The 23,668-nt window shown below is 46.5% G+C and overlaps 1 protein-coding gene across 1 annotated transcript in view; it reads right to left on the reverse strand.

Moving 5' to 3' along the window:
• The window catches only part of LOC106591314 (nuclear receptor coactivator 2), a 164,105-nt gene that overhangs the window by 65,773 nt on the left and 74,664 nt on the right, over nt 1-23,668 (reverse strand). Inside the window, 2 exon segments of the mRNA XM_045710715.1 lie at nt 6,690-6,793; nt 23,441-23,613. Of these exon segments, the coding sequence (XP_045566671.1) occupies nt 6,690-6,793; nt 23,441-23,613 (277 nt within the window).

The following is a 23,668-nucleotide window of genomic DNA, read 5'->3' on the forward strand; positions in this document are numbered from 1 at the left end:
ACACCCTGCTCTGTTCTGGCTGATAGCAGGTTGTTATCACCCTGCTCTGTTCTGGCTGATAGCAGGTTGTTATCACCCTGCTCTGTTCTGGCTGATAGCAGGTTGTTTCTACCCTGCTCTGTTCTGGCTGATAGCAGGTTGTTATCACCCTGCTCTGTTCTGGCTGATAGCAGGTTGTTATCACCCTGCTCTGTTCTGGCTGATAGCAGGTTGTTATCACCCTGCTCTGTTCTGGCTGATAGCAGGTTGTTATCACCCTGCTCTGTTCTGGCTGATAGCAGGTTGTTATCACCCTGCTCTGTTCTGGCTGATAGCAGGTTGTTCCTACCCTGCTCTGTTCTGGCTGATAGCAGGTTGTTAACACCCTGCTCTGTTCTGGCTGATAGCAGGTTGTTATCACCCTGCTCTGTTCTGGCTGATAGCAGGTTGTTATCACCCTGCTCTGTTCTGGCTGATAGCAGGTTGTTTCTACCCTGCTCTGTTCTGGCTGATAGCAGGTTGTTATCACCCTGCTCTGTTCTGGCTGATAGCAGGTTGTTATCACCCTGCTCTGTTCTGGCTGATAGCAGGTTGTTATCACCCTGCTCTGTTCTGGCTGATAGCAGGTTGTTATCACCCTGCTCTGTTCTGGCTGATAGCAGGTTGTTATCACCCTGCTCTGTTCTGGCTGATAGCAGGTTGTTCCTACCCTGCTCTGTTCTGGCTGATAGCAGGTTGTTAACACCCTGCTCTGTTCTGGCTGATAGCAGGTTGTTATCACCCTGCTCTGTTCTGGCTGATAGCAGGTTGTTCCTACCCTGCTCTGTTCTGGCTGATAGCAGGTTGTTATCACCCTGCTCTGTTCTGGCTGATAGCAGGTTGTTAACACCCTGCTCTGTTCTGGCTGATAGCAGGTTGTTATCACCCTGCTCTGTTCTGGCTGATAGCAGGTTGTTATCACCCTGCTCTGTTCTGGCTGATAGCAGGTTGTTATCACCCTGCTCTGTTCTGGCTGATAGCAGGTTGTTCCTACCCTGCTCTGTTCTGGCTGATAGCAGGTTGTTATCACCCTGCTCTGTTCTGGCTGATAGCAGGTTGTTAACACCCTGCTCTGTTCTGGCTGATAGCAGGTTGTTAACACCCTGCTCTGTTCTGGCTGATAGCAGGTTGTTAACACCCTGCTCTGTTCTGGCTGATAGCAGGTTGTTCCTACCCTGCTCTGTTCTGGCTGATAGCAGGTTGTTCCTACCCTGCTCTGTTCTGGCTGATAGCAGGTTGTTATCACCCTGCTCTGTTCTGGCTGATAGCAGGTTGTTATCACCCTGCTCTGTTCTGGCTGATAGCAGGTTGTTATCACCCTGCTCTGTTCTGGCTGATAGCAGGTTGTTAACACCCTGCTCTGTTCTGGCTGATAGCAGGTTGTTAACACCCTGCTCTGTTCTGGCTGATAGCAGGTTGTTAACACCCTGCTCTGTTCTGGCTGATAGCAGGTTGTTATCACCCTGCTCTGTTCTGGCTGATAGCAGGTTGTTATCACCCTGCTCTGTTCTGGCTGATAGCAGGTTGTTATCACCCTGCTCTGTTCTGGCTGATAGCAGGTTGTTAACACCCTGCTCTGTTCTGGCTGATAGCAGGTTGATCCTACCCTGCTCTGGATGTAAATCGCTGGCCTGTGCTATGCAACAGCCCTGTTGTCCCACGCAGTGGACAGACAGCTGGACATACAGCGAGCTACTGAAGTGCCTCTGACGTCTGCCTAATGGCAAAGCAAGCAACACACACAGCCTCGCTGCCTGCCTGCAGGATGAATCATTCAGCCACGCTGCCTGCCGGATGAATCAGTCCATTCAGCCTCCTCCCCTCCCTCACACCCTCTCTCTCTCTCTCTCCTCTGTTCACTGAGAGATGTGTACTGTCAGGGTAATATTTATAGCTCTGGAGGTCCGCCTGCCGTCACTGAATCCACATGCAACTCAATGCTAAATATAGCCTCCTCTCGCCCTCTCTCCCTCACTTTCCCCATCTGTCAGCATCCGGCAGACGAAGGGACGAACAGGGGGCCAGCGATTCCCACCCACTCTACTCTCTCTCTGAGTAGGGACTCTCTGTTGGCTCTCTAACCCATGAGCAGGAAACACACCCAGATGCACTCTAACCCATCTGCAGGTTCAAGCTGTGCTCTCGTTGCATTGTGGGCTGTCTAACCATGCAGGTTCAAGCTGTGCTCTTGTTGCATTGTGGGCTGTCTAACCCATCTGCAGGTTCAAGCTGTGCTCTCGTTGCATTGTGGGCTGTCTAACCATGCAGGTTCAAGCTGTGCTCTCGTTGCATTGTGGGCTGTCTAACCATGCAGGTTCAAGCTGTGCTCTCGTTGCATTGTGGGCTGTCTAACCATGCAGGTTCAAGCTGTGCTCTCGTTGCATTGTGGGCTGTCTAACCCATCTGCAGGTTCAAGCTGTGCTCTCGTTGCATTGTGGGCTGTCTAACCATGCAGGTTCAAGCTGTGCTCTCGTTGCATTGTGGGCTGTCTAACCATGCAGGTTCAAGCTGTGCTCTCGTTGCATTGTGGGCTGTCTAACCATGCAGGTTCAAGCTGTGCTCTCTCTCGTTGCATTGTGGGCTGTCTAACCATGCAGGTTCAAGCTGTGCTCTCGTTGCATTGTGGGCTGTCTAACCATGCAGGTTCAAGCTGTGCTCTCGTTGCATTGTGGGCTGTCTAACCAGACATACAAGGTTATTAGTATGGTTTAAACCCAGACTTACACCTCTTTCACATAGGATTCACCGTCTTGGTGTAAGATTTTTATTTATTTAAATCAAAGAATGTTTTAAAGAACTCAATTTATACAGTCCCATTTTTTATTTTTTTTATCATATTCTTGCCGAGATAAACCGTGTACATCTCCCGTGCACATGCCGGAAAGTTTCTGAGTGTCAGTAGCCATGGGGCTCATAGGGGTGGACATTATCTGAATACATCCATTAAATATACACCATCACAATGTAATTTTCATTCATTTAGGCAGGTTCTAAGAAACATTACAACAATTTATTTTCTAAATAATTTAATATCTTGTGAGTATAGTTTTGAAAGTATCTTCATCATGATACCGGTAGAAAATAATAACAATCAATATTAACAACAGCATACAAGTCTTGTGTTTATATTTCACAACCTTCGCAGGCTTTTAGAGTAGCCTATATGCAATCAAGCACAAATAATAATCCTACACTTGATTTAGACTACATTATAGCTGTTAAATGTTTCTGATCAGTGATCAGTGATTTAGACTACATTATAGCCTGTTAAATGTTTCTGATCAGTGATTTAGACTACATTATAGCCTGTTAAATGTTTCTGATCAGTGATTTAGACTACATTATAGCCTGTTAAATGTTTCTGATCAGTGATTTAGACTACATTATAGCCTGTTAAATGTTTCTGATCAGTGATTTAGACTACATTATAGCCTGCTAAATGTTTCTGATCAGTGATTTAGACTACATTATAGCCTGTTAAATGTTTCTGATCAGTGATTTAGACTACATTATAGCCTGCTAAATGTTTCTGATCAGTGATTTAGACTACATTATAGCCTGTTAAATGTTTCTGGTCAGTGATTTAGACTACATTATAGCCTGTTAAATGTTTCTGATCAGTGATTTAGACTACATTATAGCCTGTTAAATGTTTCTGATCAGTGATTTAGACTACATTATAGCCTGTTAAATGTTTCTGATCAGTGATTTAGACTACATTATAGCCTGCTAAATGTTTCTGATCAGTGATTTAGACTACATTATAGCCTGCTAAATGTTTCTGGTCAGTGATTTAGACTACATTATAGCCTGTTAAATGTTTCTGATCAGTGATTTAGACTACATTATAGCCTGCTAAATGTTTCTGATCAGTGATTTAGACTACATTATAGCCTGTTAAATGTTTCTGGTCAGTGATTTAGACTACATTATAGCCTGTTAAATGTTTCTGATCAGTGATTTAGACTACATTATAGCCTGCTAAATGTTTCTGATCAGTGATTTAGACTACATTATAGCCTGTTAAATGTTTCTGATCAGTGATTTAGACTACATTATAGCCTGTTAAATGTTTCTGATCAGTGATTTAGACTACATTATAGCCTGCTAAATGTTTCGTGATCAGTGATTTAGACTACATTATAGCCTGTTAAATGTTTCTGATCAGTGATTTAGACTACATTATAGCCTGTTAAATGTTTCTGATCAGTGATTTAGACTACATTATAGCCTGTTAAATGTTTCTGATCAGTGATTTAGACTACATTATAGCCTGTTAAATGTTTCTGATCAGTGATCAGTGATTTAGACTACATTATAGCCTGTTAAATGTCTCTGATCAGTGACAGATGGGAAAACGAATACATGAGCTATAAGCCTACCACCTCCACTTACAATGGCTTGCGAAAGTATTCACCCCCTTGGCATTTTTCCTATTTTGCTGCCTTACAACCTGTAATTAAAATTACATAGATAACAAAGCAAATCTCTGTCTATCTAGATCCTCTGTAGCTCAGAAGGTAGAGCACGGTACCTTCTTAGCAGGCTAGATCCTCTGTAGCTCAGTCGAACATGGTACCTTGTTAGCTAGCTAGATCCTCTGTAGCTCTGTAGAACACAGTACCTTGTTAGCTAGCTAGATCCTCTGTAGCTCAGTAGAACACGGTACCTTCTTAGCTAGCTAGATCCTCTGAATATCAGTTGGTAGAGCACAGTACCTTGTTAGCTAGCTAAATCCTCTGTAGCTAGGTAGAACACGGTACCTTCTTAGCTAGCTAGATCCTTTGTAGCTCAGTCGAACATGGAACCTTGTTAGCTAGCTAGATCCTTTGTAGCTCAGTCGAACATGGTACCTTGTTAGCTAGCTAGATCCTCTGTAGAACACAGTACCTTGTTAGCTAGCTAGATCCTCTGTAGCTAGGTAGAACATGGTACCTTGTTAGCTAGCTAGATCCTCTGTAGCTCCGTAGAACACGGTACCTTGTTAGCTAGCTAGATCCTCTGTAGCTCGATAGAGCACAGCACCTTGTTAACTAGCTAGATCTTCTGTATATCAGCTGGTAGAGCACGGTACCTTGTTAGCTAGCTAGATCCTCTGTAGAACACGGTACCTTGTTAGCTAGCTAGATCCTCTGTAGAACACGGTACCTTGTTAGCTAGCTAGATCCTCTGTAGCTCAGTAGAACACGGTACCTTGGTAGCTAGCTAGATCCTCTGTAGCTAGGTCGAACATGGTACCTTGTTAGCTAGCTAGATCCTCTGTAGCTCAGTAGAACACGGTACCTTGTTAGCTAGCTAGATCCTCTGTAGCTCAGTAGAACACGGTACCTTGTTAGCTAGCTAGATCCTTTGTAGCTCAGTAGAACATGGTACCTTGTTAGCTAGCTAGATCCACTGTAGCTCAGTAGAAAACGTTACCTTGTTAGCTAGCTAGATCCTCTGGTAGCTAGCTAGATCCTCTGTAGCTCAGTAGAACACGGTACCTTGGTAGCTAGCTAGATCCTCTGTAGCTCAGTAGAACACGGTACCTTGTTAGCTAGCTAGATCCTCTGTAGCTCAGTAGAAAACGTTACCTTGTTAGCTAGCTAGATCCTCTGGTAGCTAGCTAGATCCTCTGTAGCTCAGTAGAACACGGTACCTTGGTAGCTAGCTAGATCCTCTGTAGCTAGGTAGAACATGGTACCTTGTTAGCTAGCTAGACCCTCTGTAGCTCAGTAGAACACAGTACCTTGTTAGCTAGCTAGATCCTCTGTAGCTAGGTAGAACATGGTACCTTGTTAGCTAGCTAGATCCTCTGTAGCTCAGTAGAACACGGTACCTTGGTAGCTAGCTAGATCCTCTGTAGCTAGGTAGAACATGGTACCTTGTTAGCTAGCTAGATCCTCTGTAGCTCAGTAGAACAGGGCACCTTGTTAGCTAGCTAGATCCTCTGTAGCTCAGTAGAACATGGTACCTTGTTAGCTAGCTAGATCCTGTAGCTCAGTAGAACACGGTACCTTGTTAGCTAGCTAGATCCTCTGTAGCTCAGTAGAAAACGTTACCTTGTTAGCTAGCTAGATCCTCTGGTAGCTAGCTAGATCCTCTGTAGCTCAGTAGAACACGGTACCTTGGTAGCTAGCTAGATCCTCTGTAGCTAGGTAGAACATGGTACCTTGTTAGCTAGCTAGATCCTCTGTAGCTCAGTAGAACACGGTACCTTGGTAGCTAGCTAGATCCTCTGTAGCTAGGTAGAACATGGTACCTTGTTAGCTAGCTAGATCCTCTGTAGCTCAGTAGAACATGGTACCTTGTTAGCTAGCTAGATCCTCTGTAGCTCAGTAGAACACGATACCTTGTTAGCTAGCTAGATCCTCTGGTAGCTAGCTAGATCCTCTGTAGCTAGGTAGAACACAGTACCTTGTTAGCTAGCTAAATCCTCTGTAGCTCAGTAGAACACGGTACCTTGTTAGCTAGCTAGATCCCCTGTAGCTAGGTAGAACACGGTACCTTGTTAGCTAGCTAGATCCCCTGTAGCTAGGTAGAACACGGTACCTTGTTAGCTAGCTAGATCCTTGTGAGGGGTAGAAAGTGCATGTAAAAGCAGCTGTGCTGTTCTGCCATTGGCTAGCATGGACTGCCTGGATAAAGCCTAGGCTAATTAGCCCAACAGTAGCAACGTCACTCAGTCTCACCTCCAGCATCATTGGTCCGAGAGCATCCTTGTCGATGATGCTTTGGCCCGTCGACGACACATCGGCCTTCTGTACCTCCTCCTCATTGGCCGCGGCTGCTTTCTCTGTGGGAAAGACAACCAATAACATGTCTTATTGTCTTTCCTTTTTACCTAACATGAGGAAGTCACAGCTTCATCAACAGTCAAGTCGTTGAACTGAGAAGACAGCGTAGATAGAGGAGTCAAATGGCACCATTATTTTTTATGTTTTTAAGCATTGTCACACACCAGGGTGCCTTTAGTGATGCTGCAACAAAGTTCAGAGAGGAGTTTCTTTGGGGTTACAATGACCATACCACTGTACTGGCAATATTAACTCAGTAAGACCATACCACTGTTCTGACAGCATCAAATCAAATTGTATTTGTCATACGCGCCGAATACAACAGGTGTTGGACCTTACAGTGAAATGCTTACTTACAAGCCCTTAACACTTATTTTTCTTTAAAACGGCATTGTTGGTTAAGTAAAACGTAAAAAATAAAAACAACAAATAATTAAAGAGCAGCAGTAAAATAACAGTAGCGAGACTATATACAGGGTATTACGGTACAGAGTCAATGTGGAGGCTATATACAGGGTATTACGGTACAGAGTCAATGTGGAGGCTATATACAGGGTATTACGGTACAGAGTCAATGTGGAGGCTATATACAGGGTATTACGGTACAGAGTCAATGTGGAGGCTATATACAGGGTATTACGGTACAGAGTCAATGTGGAGGCTATATACAGGTATTACGGTACAGAGTCAATGTGGAGGCTATATACAGGGTATTACGGTACAGAGTCAATGTGGAGACTATATACAGGGTGTTACGGTACAGAGTCAATGTGGAGACTATATACAGGGTGTTACGGTACAGAGTCGATGTGGAGGCTATATACAGGGTGTTACGGTACAGAGTCAATGTGGAGGCTATATACAGGGTGTTACGGTACAGAGTCAATGTGGAGGCTATATACAGGGTATTACGGTACAGAGTCAATGTGGAGGCTATATACAGGGTATTACGGTACAGAGTCAATGTGGAGGCTATATACAGGGTATTACGGTACAGAGTCAATGTGGATGCTATATAGAGGGTGTTACGGTACAGAGTCAATGTGGAGGCTATATACAGGGTATTACGGTACAGAGTCAATGTGGAGGCTATATACAGGGGGTACCGGTACAGAGTCAATGTGGAGGCTATATACAGGGGGTACCGGTACAGAGTCAATGTGGAGGTTATATACAGGGTATTACGGTACAGAGTCAATGTGGAGGCTATATACAGGGGGTACCGGTACAGAGTCAATGTGGAGACTATATACAGGGTATTACGGTACAGAGTCAATGTGGAGACTATATACAGGGTATTACGGTACAGAGTCAATGTGGAGGCTATATACAGGCTATTACGGTACAGAGTCAATGTGGAGACTATATACAGGGGGTACCGGTACAGAGTCAATGTGGAGGCTATATACAGGGGGTACCGGTACAGAGTCAATGTGGAGACTATATACAGGGGGTACCGGTACAGAGTCAATGTGGAGGCTATATACAGGGTATTACGGTACAGAGTCAATGTGGAGGCTATATACAGGGTGTTACGGTACTGAGTCAATGTGGAGGCTATATACAGGGGTACCGGTACAGAGTCAATGTGGAGGCTATATACAGGGGGTACCGGTACAGAGTCAATGTGGAGGCTATATACAGGGGGTACCGGTACAGAGTCAATGTGGAGGCTATATACAGGGGGTACCGGTACAGAGTCAATGTGGAGGCTATATACAGGGTATTACGGTACAGAGTCAATGTGGAGGCTATATACAGGGGGTACCGGTACAGAGTCAATGTGGAGACTATATACAGGGGGTACCAGTACAGAGTCAATGTGGAGGCTATATACAGGGGGTACCGGTACAGAGTCAATGTGGAGGCTATATACAGGGGGTACCGGTACAGAGTCAATGTGGAGGTTATATACAGGGGGTACAGGTACAGAGTCAATGTGGAGGCTATATACAGGGGGTATCCGTACAGAGTCAATGTGGAGTCTATATACAGGGGGTACCGGTACAGAGTCAGTGTGGAGGCTATATACAGGGGGTACCGGTACAGAGTCAGTGTGGAGGCTATATACAGGGGGTACCGGTACAGAGTCAATGTGGAGGTTATATACAGGGGGTACCGGTACAGAGTCAATGTGGAGGCTATATACAGGGGGTATCGGTACAGAGTCAATGTGGAGGCTATATACAGGGGGTACCGGTACAGAGTCAGTGTGGAGGCTATATACAGGGGGTACCGGTACAGAGTCATTGTGGAGGCTATATACAGGGGGTACCGGTACAGAGTCAATGTGGAGGCTATATACAGGGGGTACCGGTACAGAGTCAATGTGGAGGTTATATACAGGGGGTACCGGTACAGAGTCAATGTGGAGGCTATATACAGGGGGTACCGGTACAGAGTCAATGTGGAGGCTATATACAGGGGGTACCGGTACAGAGTCAATGTGGAGGCTATATACAGGGGGTACCGGTACAGAGTCAATGTGGAGGCTATATACAGGGGGTACCGGTACAGAGTCAATGTGGAGGTTATATACAGGGGGTACCGGTACAGAGTCAATGTGGAGGCTATATACAGGGGGTACCGGTACAGAGTCAATGTGGAGGCTATATACAGGGTATTACGGTACAGAGTCAATGTGGAGGCTATATACAGGGGGTACCGGTACAGAGTCAATGTGGAAGTTATATACAGGGGGTACCGGTACAGAGTCAATGTGGAGGTTATATACAGGGGGTACCGGTACAGAGTCAGTGTGGAGGCTATATACAGGGGGTACCGGTACAGAGTCATTGTGGAGGCTATATACAGGGGGTACCGGTACAGAGTCAATGTGGAGGTTATATACAGGGGGTACCGGTACAGAGTCAATGTGGAGGTTATATACAGGGGGTACCGGTACAGAGTCAATGTGGAGGCTATATACAGGGTATTACGGTACAGAGTCAATGTGGAGGCTATATACAGGGGGTACCGGTACAGAGTCAATGTGGAGGCTATATACAGGGGGTACCGGTACAGAGTCAATGTGGAGGCTATATACAGGGGGTACCGGTACAGAGTCAATGTGGAGGCTATATACAGGGGGTACCGGTACAGAGTAAATGTGGAGGTTATATACAGGGGGTACCGGTACAGAGTCAATGTGGAGGCTATATACAGGGGGTACCGGTACAGAGTCAATGTGGAGGCTATATACAGGGAGTACCGGTACAGAGTCAATGTGGAGGTTATATACAGGGGGTACCGGTACAGAGTCAATGTGGAGGTTATATACAGGGGGTACCGGTACAGAGTCAATGTGGAGGTTATATACAGGGGGTACCGGTACAGAGTCAATGTGGAGGTTATATACAGGGGGTACCGGTACAGAGTCAATGTGGAGGCTATATACAGGGGGTACCGGTACAGAGTCAATGTGGAGGTTATATACAGGGGGTACCGGTACAGAGTCAATGTGGAGGCTATATACAGGGGGTACCGGTACAGAGTCATTGTGGAGGCTATATACAGGGGGTACCGGTACAGAGTCAATGTGGAGGTTATATACAGGGGGTACCGGTACAGAGTCAATGTGGAGGTTATATACAGGGGGTACCGGTACAGAGTCAATGTGGAGGCTATATACAGGGGGTACCGGTACAGAGTCAATGTGGAGGCTATATACAGGGGGTACTGGTACAGAGTCAATGTGGAGGCTATATACAGGGGGTACTGGTACAGAGTCAATGTGGAGGCTATATACAGGGGGTACCGGTACAGAGTCAATGTGGAGGTTATATACAGGGGGTACCGGTACAGAGTCAATGTGGAGGCTATATACAGGGGGTACCGGTACAGAGTCAATGTGGAGGCTATATACAGGGAGTACCGGTACAGAGTCAATGTGGAGGTTATATACAGGGGGTACCGGTACAGAGTCAATGTGGAAGTTATATACAGGGGGTACCGGTACAGAGTCAATGTGGAGGTTATATACAGGGGGTACCGGTACAGAGTCAATGTGGAGGTTATATACAGGGGGTACCGGTACAGAGTCAATGTGGAGGCTATATACAGGGGGTACCGGTACAGAGTCAATGTGGAGGTTATATACAGGGGGTACCGGTACAGAGTCAATGTGGAGGCTATATACAGGGGGTACCGGTACAGAGTCAATGTGGAGGTTATATACAGGGGGTACCGGTACAGAGTCAATGTGGAGGTTATATACAGGGGGTACCGGTACAGAGTCAATGTGGAGGTTATATACAGGGGGGTACCGGTACAGAGACACCGGTACAGAGACAATGTGCAGGGGCACCGGTTAGTTGAGGTAATATGCACATGTAGGTAGAGTTAAAGTGACAATGTATAAATAATAAACAGACAGTTGCAGCAGTGGGTAGCCAAATAGGTAGCAATTTGAATATCCATACCACTGTACTGTACTGACAGCATTAGATCAGTAAGACCATACCACTGTACTGATAGTATTGGATCAGTAAGACCATACCACTGTACTGATCGTATTATATCAGTAAGACCATACCATTGTACCGATTTTATAGGTGAAGAGTCAGCGTAATTCCTATCTACAGACAGTGTAGGATCCTTCATATCTCCTCCAGTCAGTGATAGGGTTAATATGCATGCAGAGACCCCTTATGTTCAGAGCACAGTCTGCTCTACTTCTAAAAATGAGTGTCTGTGTAGAGGAGCTAGGGCTGGGTCTGTGTGGAGGAGCTAGGGCTGGGTCTGTATGTGGAGGAGCTAGGGCTGGGTCTGTATGGAGGAACTAGGGCTGGGTCTGTATGGAGGAGCTAGGGCTGGGTCTGTATGTGGAGGAGCTAGGGCTGGGTCTGTATGGAGGAGCTAGTGCTGGGTCTGTATGGAGGAGCTAGGGCTGGGTCTGTATGGAGGAGCTAGGGCTGGGTCTATATGGAGGAGCTAGGGCTGGGTCTGTATGGAGGAGCTAGTGCTGGGTCTGTATGGAGGAGCTAGGGCTGGGTCTGTATGTGGAGGAGCTAGGGCTGGGTCTGTATGGAGGAGCTAGGGCTGGGTCTGTATGGAGGAGCTAGGGCTGGGTCTGTATGGAGGAGCTAGGGCTGGGTCTGTATGGAGGAGCTAGGGGCTGGGTCTGTATGGAGGAGCTAGGGCTGGGTCTGTATGGAGGAGCTAGGGCTGGGTCTGTATGGAGGAGCTAGGGCTGGGTCTGTATGGAGGAGCTAGGGCTGGGTCTGTATGGAGGAGCTAGGGCTGGGTCTGTATGTGGAGGAGCTAGGGCTGGGTCTGTATGTGGAGGAGCTAGGGCTGGGTCTGTATGTGGAGGAGCTAGGGCTGGGTCTGTATGGAGGAGCTAGGGCTGGGTCTGTATGGAGGAGCTAGGGCTGGGTCTGTATGGAGGAGCTAGGGCTGGGTCTGTATGGAGGAGCTAGGGCTGGGTCTGTATGTGGAGGAGCTAGGGCTGGGTCTGTATGTGGAGGAGCTAGGGCTGGGTCTGTATGTGGAGGAGCTAGGGCTGGGTCTGTATGTGGAGGAGCTAGGGCTGGGTCTGTATGTGGAGGAGCTAGGGCTGGGTCTGTATGTGGAGGAGCTAGGGCTGGGTCTGTATGTGGAGGAGCTAGGGCTGGGTCTGTATGTGGAGGAGCTAGGGCTGGGTCTGTATGGAGGAGCTAGGGCTGGGTCTGTATGTGGAGGAGCTAGGGCTGGGTCTGTATGGAGGAGCTATGGCTGGGTCTGTATGGAGGAGCTAGGGCTGGGTCTGTATGGAGGAGCTAGGGCTGGGTCTGTGTGGAGGAGCTAGGGCTGGGTCTGTATGGAGGAGCTAGGGCTGGGTCTGTAGTGGAGGAGCTAGGGCTGGGTCTGTATGTGGAGGAGCTAGGGCTGGGTCTGTGTGGAGGAGCTAGGGCTGGGTCTGTGTGGAGGAGCTAGGGCTGGGTCTGTATGGAGGAGCTAGGGGCTGGGTCTGTATGGAGGAGCTAGGGCTGGGTCTGTGTGGAGGAGCTAGGGCTGGGTCTGTATGTGGAGGAGCTAGGGCTGGGTCTGTATGTGGAGGAGCTAGGGGCTGGGTCTGTATGGAGGAGCTAGGGCTGGGTCTGTATGGAGGAGCTAGGGCTGGGTCTGTATGGAGGAGCTAGGGCTGGGTCTGTATGGAGGAGCTAGGGCTGGGTCTGTATGGAGGAGCTAGGGCTGGGTCTGTATGGAGGAGCTAGGGCTGGGTCTGTATGTGGAGGAGCTAGGGCTGGGTCTGTATGGAGGAGCTAGGGCTGGGTCTGTATGGAGGAGCTAGGGAACAGCTGAGGAGAGAGCAGGAAAGGAAGAGGAGAGGGAGAAGGAGAGGAAGAGGAGAGAAGAGGAGGAGGAAAGAGAGAAGAGGAAAGGAAGCGAAACAGAAGAGAAGGATGAGAAGGGAATCGTGAGTCACTAGTACGCTGGCAGCACACACACATTTCTATTTCCACTGTGTGAAAACAGAGGAGAAAGAGTCGACGATGAGAAGCAGCATCCTCCGTCCTGCATGACACACACGTTGATGTGTGAATCAGCAGGTCTGGTGCAGGTCCAGCAGAATCCGGTAAACCAGCACAGTGCTGCAATAAGTACATCATTACTCACTTTCGGTCATTCAGAGACTTGAAGCCACTCCTGCGCGTTATCTTGGCTGTGTGCTTCTGGTCGTTGTCCTGTTGGAAGGCGAACCTTTCACCCCAGTCTGAGGTTCTGAGCGCTCTGGAGCAGGTTTTCATCAATGATCTCTCTGTACTTTGCTTGTAGGGATGGTGACAGGATTCCTCCAGACGTGACGCTTGGCATTCAGGCCAAATAGTTCCATCTTGGTTTCATCAGGCCAGAGAATCTTGTTTCTCATGGTCTGAGAGTCCTTTAGGTGTCTTCCGGCAAACTCCAAGCGGGCTGTCATGTTCCCTTCGATCCGGCCACTCTAACATAAAAGGCCTGATTGGTGGAGTGCTGCAGAAATGGTTGTCCTTCTGGAAGATTCTCCCATCTCCACAAAGGAACTCTGCAGCGCTTTCAGACTTACCATTGGGTTCTTGGTCACCTCCCTGACCAAGGCCCTTCTCCCCAGATTGCTCAGTTTGGCTGGGCGGCCAGCTCTAGGAAAAGTCTTGGTGGTTCCAAACTTCTTCCATTTAAGAATGATGGCCACTGTGTTCTTGGGGACCTTCAATGCTACATAAATGTTTTGGTACCCTTCCCCAGATCTGTACCTCGACACAATCCTGTCTCAGAGATCTACGGACAATTCCTTTGACCTCATGACTTGGTTTTTGCTCTGACGTGCACTGTCAACTGTGGGACCTTATCTAGACAGGTGTGTGTCTTTCCAAATCATGTCCAATCAATTGAATTTACCACAGGTGGATTCCAAGTTGTAGAAACATCTCAAGGATGATCAATGGAAACAGGATGCACCTGAGCTCAATTTCAAATCTCATAGCAAAGGGTCTGAATAAATAAGGTATTTCAGTTGTTTTTTGGGGGGGGGGTTTTCCACACTTGCAAAAATGTCTAAAAACCTGATTTTGCTTTGTCATTATGGGGTATTGTGTGTAGAAATGATTTAATTTCTACACACAACAAAATGTGGATAAAGTCAAATGGGTCTGAATACTTTATGAATACACTGTAGCTGTATAGAAATCGACCATGGTGACAATCCACCAATTTAAGGAGAATGTACAGACGATGTGCCGAGATAAGCAACACTCAAAAGAACATAAGTTAGAGTACTAAATTAATGTTTTCATGAATGGCTATCAAAAGGACAGATCAGTTGACGTGATGTGGTCCAGACTAAATGTTCGGATGATTGGTCATGTGTTACATGTATGCTTATAATTCATTTCTAAATACTACTGTACATTTAGGATGAAGCCTACTTTTGAAGTAGATCTCACGAGTAGAGGACACTTTCCTTTCTTCCTGGGCCAATCAAATTATCCTGGACCTACCGTCAAGTTAGCAGGTTGTTAGCTAGGTAACATGACCGAACAACTTTGTTTATCAAACCAATAATTAACGACCCGGGACTTGTTTAAAAACGGCCCGCGGCATGGTTTGTGAAATTACATCAAATCTGTGTGAAATCGCACAGGAAGAAATAAAAGCTAGTGATATTGGTCATAGTTGAACTGGTTGGGCGAGAGACAAGCTGTTTTCTTTGTTAGTTGAACTGGTTGGGCGAGAGACAAGCTGTTTTCTTTGTTAGTTGAACTGGTTGGGCGAGAGACAAGCTGTTTTCTTTGTTAGTTGAACTGGTTGGGCGAGAGACAAGCTGTTTTCTTTGTTAGTTGAACTGGTTGGGCGAGAGACAAGCTGTTTTCTTTGTTAGTTGAACTGGTTGGGCGAGAGACAAGCTGTTTTCTTTGTTAGTTGAACTGGTTGAGCTAGAGACAAGCTGTTTTCTTTGTTAGTTGAACTGGTTGGGCGAGAGACAAGCTGTTTTCTTTGTTAGTTGAACTGGTTGGGCGAGAGACAAGCTGTTTTCTTTGTTAGTTGAACTGGTTGGGCGAGAGACAAGCTGTTTTCTTTGTTAGTTGAACTGGTTGGGCGAGAGACAAGCTGTTTTCTTTGTTAGTTGAACTGGTTGGGCGAGAGACAAGCTGCTTTCTTTGTTAGTTGAACTGGTTGAGCGAGAGACAAGCTGTTTTCTTTGTTAGTTGAACTGGTTGAGCTAGAGACAAGCTGTTTTCTTTGTTAGTTGAACTGGTTGGGCGAGAGACAAGCTGCTTTCTTTGTTAGTTGAACTGGTTGAGCTAGAGACAAGCTGTTTTCTTTGTTAGTTGAACTGGTTGAGCTAGAGACAAGCTGTTTTCTTTGTTAGTTGAACTGGTTGGGCGAGAGACAAGCTGCTTTCTTTGTTAGTTGAACTGGTTGAGCTAGAGACAAGCTGTTTTCTTTGCTGTAAAGCTGCAAGCATGCCTGTCGTGAAGCTGCTCTATTTGCCCGGGCTGGCTGATTACAGATCCCAAACGGGCCGGCTGGCTGATTACAGATCCCACACGGGCCGGCTGGCTGATTACAGATCCCACACGGGCCGGCTGGCTGATTACAGATCCCAAACGGGCCGGCTGGCTGATTACAGATCCCAAACGGGCCGGCTGGCTGATTACAGATCCCAAACGGGCCGGCTGGCTGATTACAGATCCCACACGGGCCGGCTGGCTGATTACAGATCCCACACGGGCCAGCTGGCTGATTACAGATCCCACACGGACCAGCTGGCTGATTACAGATGCCAAACGGGAAGTAAAGTGGATATTATTGGTCCAGCGCAAACAAGAGATTAGTGGCTGTTCCTTAACAAATTCAACAGAATTTATCAACAAAACTGTATTAACATTTATTAACAGGCACCAGCAGGTTCCTTTGACTGGTAGGGCTGAAATGTTTTGTGATATCATATGAAAAAGTAGTACGGTATTGTAAAAATGTTGGTCTCGAAGTATCAACACATTTTGTTGTACTGTGATATTACCGTGGTACATGTATATTACCATGGTACAGGTATATTACCATGGTACAGGTATACTGTGGTATTACCATGGTACAGGTATATTATCATGGTACAGGTATACTGTGATATTACCATGGTACAGGTATATTACCATGGTACAGGTATATTACCATGGTACAGGTATACTGTGATATTACCATGGTACATGTATACTGTGATATTACCATGGTACAGGTATATTACTGTGGTACAGGTATACTGTGGTATTACCATGGTACAGGTATATTACCATGGTACAGGTATACTGTGATATTACCATGGTACAGGTATATTACCATGGTACAGGTATACTGTGATATTACCATGGTACAGGTATATTACCATGGTACAGGTATATTACCATGGTACAGGTATACTGTGATATTACCATGGTACAGGTATATTACCATGGTACAGGTATACTGTGGTATTACCATGGTACAGGTATATTACCATGGTACAGGTATACTGTGATATTACCATGGTACAGGTATATTACCATGGTACAGGTATATTACCGTGGTACAGGTATACTGTGATATTACCATGGTACAGGTATATTACCATGGTACAGGTATACTGTGATATTACCATGGTACAGGTATATTACCATGGTACAGGTATACTGTGGTATTACCATGGTACAGGTATATTACCATGGTACAGGTATACTGTGGTATTACCATGATACAGGTATACTGTGGTATTACCATGGTACAGGTATATTACCATGATACAGGTATACTGTGGTATTACCATGGTACAGGTATATTACCATGGTACATGTATACTGTGATATTACCATGGTACAGGTATATTACCATGGTACAGGTATATTACCATGGTACAGGTATACTGTGGTATTACCATGGTACAGGTATATTACCATGGTACAGGTATATTACCATGGTACAGGTATATTACCGTGGTACAGGTATATTACCGTGGTACAGGTATATTACCGTGGTACAGGTATACTGTGGTATTACCATGGTACAGGTATATTACCATGGTACAGGTATACTGTGATATTACCATGGTACAGGTATATTACCATGGTACAGGTATATAACCGTGGTACAGGTATACTGTGGTATTACCATGGTACAGGTATATTACCATGATACAGGTATACTGTGATATTACCATGGTACAGGTATATTACCGTGGTACAGGTATACCGTGATCTACCCCATCAGGTCCTAATGGCCTGGTACTCAGGGCTCTATTGTCCCTCCATCAGGTCCTAATGACCTGGTACTCAGGGCTCTATTGTCCCTCCATCAGGTCCTAATGACCAGGGACTCAGGGCTCTATTGTCCCTCCATCAGGTCCTAATGGCCTGGTACTCAGGGCTCTATTGTCCCTCCATCAGGTTCTAATGGCCTGGTACTCAGGGCTCTATCGTCCCTCCATCAGGTCCTTATGGCCTGGTACTCAGGGCTCTATTGTCCCTTCATCAGGTCCGAATGGCCTGGTACTCAGGGCTCTATTGTCCCTCCATCAGGTCCTAATGACCAGGTACTCAGGGCTATATTGTCCCTCCATCAGGTCCTAATGGCCTGGTACTCAGGGATCTATTGTCCTTCCATCAGGTCCTAATGGCCTGGTACTCAGGGCTATATTGTCCCTCCATCAGGTCCTAATGACCAGGTACTCAGGGCTCTATTGTCCCTCCATCAGGTCCTAATGGCCAGGTACTCAGGGCTCTATTGTCCCTCCATCAGGTCCTAATGGCCAGGTACTCAGGGCTCTATTGTCCCTCCATCAGGTCCTAATGGCCTGGTACTCAGGGCTCTATTGTCCCTCCATCAGGTCCTAATGACCAGGTACTCAGGGTTATATTGTCCCTCCATCAGGTCCTAATGGCCAGGTACTCAGGGCTCTATTGTCCCTCCATCAGGTCCTTATGGCCTGGTACTCAGGGCTCTATTGTCCCTCCATCAGGTCCTAATGGCCTGGTACTCAGGGCTCTATTGTCCCTCCATCAGGTCCTAATGGCCTGGTACTCAGGGCTCTATTGTCCCTCCATCAGGTCCTTATGGCCTGGTACTCAGGGCTCTATTGTCCCTCCATCAGGTCCTAATGGCCTGGTACTCAGGGCTCTATTGTCCCTCCATCAGGTCCTAATGGCCTGGTACTCAGGGCTCTATTGTCCCTCTATCCGTTCCTAATGGCCTGGTACTCAGCACTCTATTGTCTCTCCATCAGGTCCTAATGGCCCGGTACTCAGCACTCTATTGTCTCTCCATCAGGTCCTAATGGCCTGGTATTCAGGGCTCTATTGTCCCTCCATCAGGTCCTAATGGTCTGGTACTCAGGGCTCTATTGTCCCTCCATCAGGTCCTAATGGCCTGGTATTCAGGGCTCTATTGTCCCTCCATCAGGTCCTAATGGTCTGGTATTCAGGGCTCTATTGTCCCTCCATCAGGTCCTTATGGCCTGGTACTCAGGGCTCTATTGTCCCTCCATCAGGTCCTAATGGTCTGGTACTCAGGGCTCTATTGTCCCTCCATCAGGTCCTAATGGTCTGGTATTCAGGGCTCTATTGTCCCTCCATCAGGTCCTTATGGCCTGGTACTCAGGGCTCTATTGTCCCTCCATCAGGTCCTAATGGTCTGGTACTCAGGGCTCTATTGTCCCTCCATCAGGCCATAATGGCCTGGTACTCAGGGATCTATTGTCCCTCCATCAGGTTCCAAAGGCCTGGTATTCAGGGCTCTATTGTCCCTCCATCAGGTCCTAATGGTCTGGTACTCAGGGCTCTATTGTCCCTCCATCAGGTCCTAATGGTCTGGTACTCAGGGCTCTATTGTCCCTCCATCAGGCCATAATGGCCTGGTACTCAGGGATCTATTGTCCCTCCATCAGGTTCCAAAGGCCTGGTATTCAGGGCTCTATTGTCCCTCCATCAGGTCCTAATGGTCTGGTACTCAGGGCTCTATTGTCCCTCCATCAGGCCATAATGGCCTGGTACTCAGGGATCTATTGTCCCTCCATCAGGTTCCAAAGACCTGGTATTCAGGGCTCTATTGTCCCTCCATCAGGTCCTAATGGTCTTGTACTCAGGGCTCTATTGTCCCTCCATCAGGTCCTAATGGTCTGGTGCTCAGGGCTCTATTGTCCCTCCATCAGGTCCTAATGGTCTGGTGCTCAGGGCTCTATTGTCCCTCCATCAGGTCCTAATGGCCTGGTACTCAGGGCTCTATTGTCCCTCCATCAGGTCCTAATGGCCTGGTGCTCAGCACTCTATTGTCTCTCCATCAGGTCCTAATGGCCTGGTATTCAGGGCTCTATTGTCCCTCCATCAGGTCCTAATGGTCTGGTACTCAGGGCTCTATTGTCCCTCCATCAGGTCCTAATAGCCTGGTATTCAGGGCTCTATTGTCCCTCCATCAGGTCCTAATGGTCTGGTACTCAGGGCTCTATTGTCCCTCCATTAGGTCCTAATGGTCTGGTATTCAGGGCTCTATTGTCCCTCCATCAGGTCCTTATGGCCTGGTACTCAGGGCTCTATTGTCCCTCCATCAGGTCCTAATGGTCTGGTACTCAGGGCTCTATTGTCCCTCCATCAGGTCCTAATGGTCTGGTATTCAGGGCTCTATTGTCCCTCCATCAGGTCCTTATGGCCTGGTACTCAGGGCTCTATTGTCCCTCCATCAGGTCCTAATGGTCTGGTACTCAGGGCTCTATTGTCCCTCCATCAGGCCATAATGGCCTGGTACTCAGGGATCTATTGTCCCTCCATCAGGTTCCAAAGGCCTGGTATTCAGGGCTCTATTGTCCCTCCATCAGGTCCTAATGGTCTGGTACTCAGGGCTCTATTGTCCCTCCATCAGGTCCTAATGGTCTGGTACTCAGGGCTCTATTGTCCCTCCATCAGGCCATAATGGCCTGGTACTCAGGGATCTATTGTCCCTCCATCAGGTTCCAAAGGCCTGGTATTCAGGGCTCTATTGTCCCTCCATCAGGTCCTAATGGCCTGGTACTCAGGGCTCTATTGTCCCTCTATCAGGTCCTAATGGCCTGGTACTCAGGGCTCTATTGTCCCTCCATCAGGTCCTAATGGCCTGGTACTCAGGGCTCTATTGTCCCTCCATCAGGTCCTAATGACCAGGTACTCAGGGCTCTATTGTCCCTCCATCAGGTCCTAATAGCCTGATACTCAGGGCTCTATTGTCCCTCCATCAGGTCCTAATGACCAGGTACTCAGGGCTCTATTGTCCCTCCATCAGGTCCTAATGACCAGGTACTCAGGGCTCTATTGTCCCTCCATCAGGTCCTAATAGCCTGATACTCAGGGCTCTATTGTCCCTCCATCAGGTCCTAATGACCAGGTACTCAGGGCTCTATTGTCCCTCCATCAGGTCCCAATGGCCTGGTACTCAGGGCTCTATCGTCCCCCCATCAGGTCCTAATGGCCTGGTGCTCAGGGCTCTATTGTCCCTCCATCAGGTCCTAATGGCCTGGTACTCAGGGCTCTATTGTCCCTCCATCAGGTCCTAATGGCCTGGTGCTCAGGGCTCTATTGTCCCTGTAACATCTCTGACATCAATATAAACACATTGAAAATCACATCAAAAACACATCACCAAAACAGCATCATGCTTTTAAAACTCACCTCACTGTGATTGGTCAATTTGAAGAAAGAAATTCAACAAGTTCAAATTGAGTGTAAAACATGGTGTTTGTGGATGTTGTTTAAAAGTCTAAACACAATGAAATGGACAGCACTTTCTAACGTGATGATTAATACAAAAACACCTATATGTGTATTAGAGCTCATTCATAGGCCTATATAAGAGCCCAAGCCCCCCCCCCAAAAAAAATAATTAATTAAAATAATGATTGTGCCATTATACAAAACATTGCCAACCTGATATTACACAAGGAAAAATATATATACTGATTCAATATATCTTTGGTACATAATTGGTCTAGCCTAAATTAAACAAATTCAGATTTAGCTTTCAATTATAGCGAATTGTTTTACATTTTAAACAGTCTACATATAGGACTTTAATAATGAATACATATATAATTAGACTGGACACATTATCTTTGGCTATACAGAATAAAACACAAAGATGGGTTTACATCTCCTGTCCTCTTTCCTTCGTTCCTTTCTCCAGCACGCAGAGAGAGGGCCAGTTTAATGAAATCTGTTTTGTTGTGGTAACTACTATCGATGTTCCTGAACAGATTTCACTTGCTTTCCCACATTAAGCACTGAGTAGCTACAGGAATAAGGTTGGAGAACCCATTGGCATACAGAGTTGGGGCGGGGAAAATCACATGTGGCGCAGCGAAATTACCGGAGTAGACTACTCAACATGAGTGGAAAAACATACCGGAGGGAAACTGGCCCCCATTCACTATTCCGGTGCATACGGATGACATGTCTTCATGCCCCGTTCCTGTTCCTGTCCGTGTGATAATGAGCCATTCTAAATCTAATTTTACATATTAGTAAAGACAAGATTAAATAAAGAAAAGTCTGATCAGTGTGCAGCCTGAGGTAAGCAAGCTGTTTTTTTTTACTTTCTCAAATCCTCCAGTCTAAAGTCGCATCATGCAGCCCATATATGTTTTGATTTTTAAGACATTAAGGTAACTAACTCTGTGTTGTTGTTGTTTGTGTCGCACTGCTTTGCTTTATCTTGGCCAGGTCGCAGTTGTAAATGAGAACTTGTTCTCTACTAGCCTACCTGGTTACATAAATAAAGGTTAAATAAATACAATTAAAAAACATTAAGGTTTGTATAATTCAAAGTTGCCAAATAACTCTAAATTTAGCATATAGGACCTGTTTCAAACTTTTATGCTCAACATAGGACACTTCAGCCGTGGGACTATTTCTTCATTGAGCGGTTGTTGCTCCAGGGCCTATAATCATTATTTAGCAGCAGTGTAGGTGTGCCTAGTTAAATAAAAAGGTTAAATACAAACAACATTGGTGATCAGCCAGTGTTTCTGAGCACTATAGACCACATCCTCCCTGGCACTACCTCACACGACAGACTCAACACACTGACAGGCTGTGGCATTGATAATGCATGGTGGGATGTTGTAAGATTAGTTTTTTATTGAAACCCAACAAGCTCAACGGTAATTAAGAATATATTTCTCTGCATTTACACAGGCAGTCCATTCTGATATTTTGCCAATAATTGGTCTTTTGACCAATCAGATCAGACATTTTGCCAATAATTGGTCTTTTGACCAATCAGATCAAACATTTTGCCAATAATTGGGCAAAAGATCAGAATTGGGCTGTCTGTGTAAATGCAGCCATTGGGTACGTCACCGGAAACAACAACAAAAATGGACCAATAAAACCGTGCACTGCAGTGTAGCGCAGTGTCGTGTCGTGTAGTGCAGTGTATTGTAGTGTAGTGGTGGTAGTGTAGTGTGTGAGTGGTGAGTGATGTGTGCAGTGCAGTGTATTGTAGTGTAGTGTAGTGTATTGTAGTGTAGTGCAGTGTAGCGCAGTGTCGTGTCGTGTAGTGCAGTGTATTGTAGTGTAGTGTAGTGTATTGTGTGGTGGTGATTGTAGTGTAGTGCAGTGCAGTGTATTGTAGTGTAGTGTGGGTAGTGCAGTGCAGTGTATTGTCGTGTCGTGTAGTGCAGTGTATTGTAGTGTAGTGTAGTGTATTGTAGTGTAGTGCAGTGCAGTGTAGTGCAGTGTCGTGTCGTGTAGTGTAGCGCAGTGTAGTGTAGTGCAGTGTATTGTAGTGTAGTGCAGTGCAGTGTAGCGCAGTATAGTGTCGTGTATTGCAGTGCAGCGCAGTGTCGTGTCGGGTAGTGCAGTGTATTGTAGTGTAGTGCAGTGCAGTGTATTGTAGTGTAGTGCAGTGCAGTGTGTTGAGTGTAGTGCAGTGTAGTGCATTGTAGTGTCGTGTATTGCAGTGCAGCGCAGTGTCGTGTCGTGCAGTGCAGTGTAGTGTGGTGTAGTGCAGTGCAGTGCAGTGTAGTGCATTGTAGTGTAGTGCAGTGCATTGTATTGTAGTGCAGTGTCAAGCAGTGCAGCATCGTGCGGTGCAGTGCAGTGTATTGTAGTACAGTGTATTATAGTGCAGTGTATTGCAGCGCAGTGTAGTGTAGTGCAGCGCAGTGTAGTGCAGTGTATTGCAGTGTAGTGTACCTTGCTCTTTGATCTGTCGTATCTGTTTGACAGTCTCCTTCAGGATAGCACATTTGTCTGGTTTGACGTTGAAGTTATCGATATCGTTGAAGTTAGCGAAGATCAGCTCGGCCAGCTCCTCGATGTACTTGTTCTCATGCTCACGGTTTCTCTTCTCGATGCTTTGTTTGGGGCTGAGGAGACAGGGAGGGGGCAGCATGAGACATGGCAGAGGTAGGGACAGATATA

This window comes from Salmo salar, chromosome ssa29, assembly GCF_905237065.1.
Source record: "Salmo salar chromosome ssa29, Ssal_v3.1, whole genome shotgun sequence".
In the NCBI taxonomy this organism is placed as follows: domain Eukaryota; kingdom Metazoa; phylum Chordata; class Actinopteri; order Salmoniformes; family Salmonidae; genus Salmo; species Salmo salar.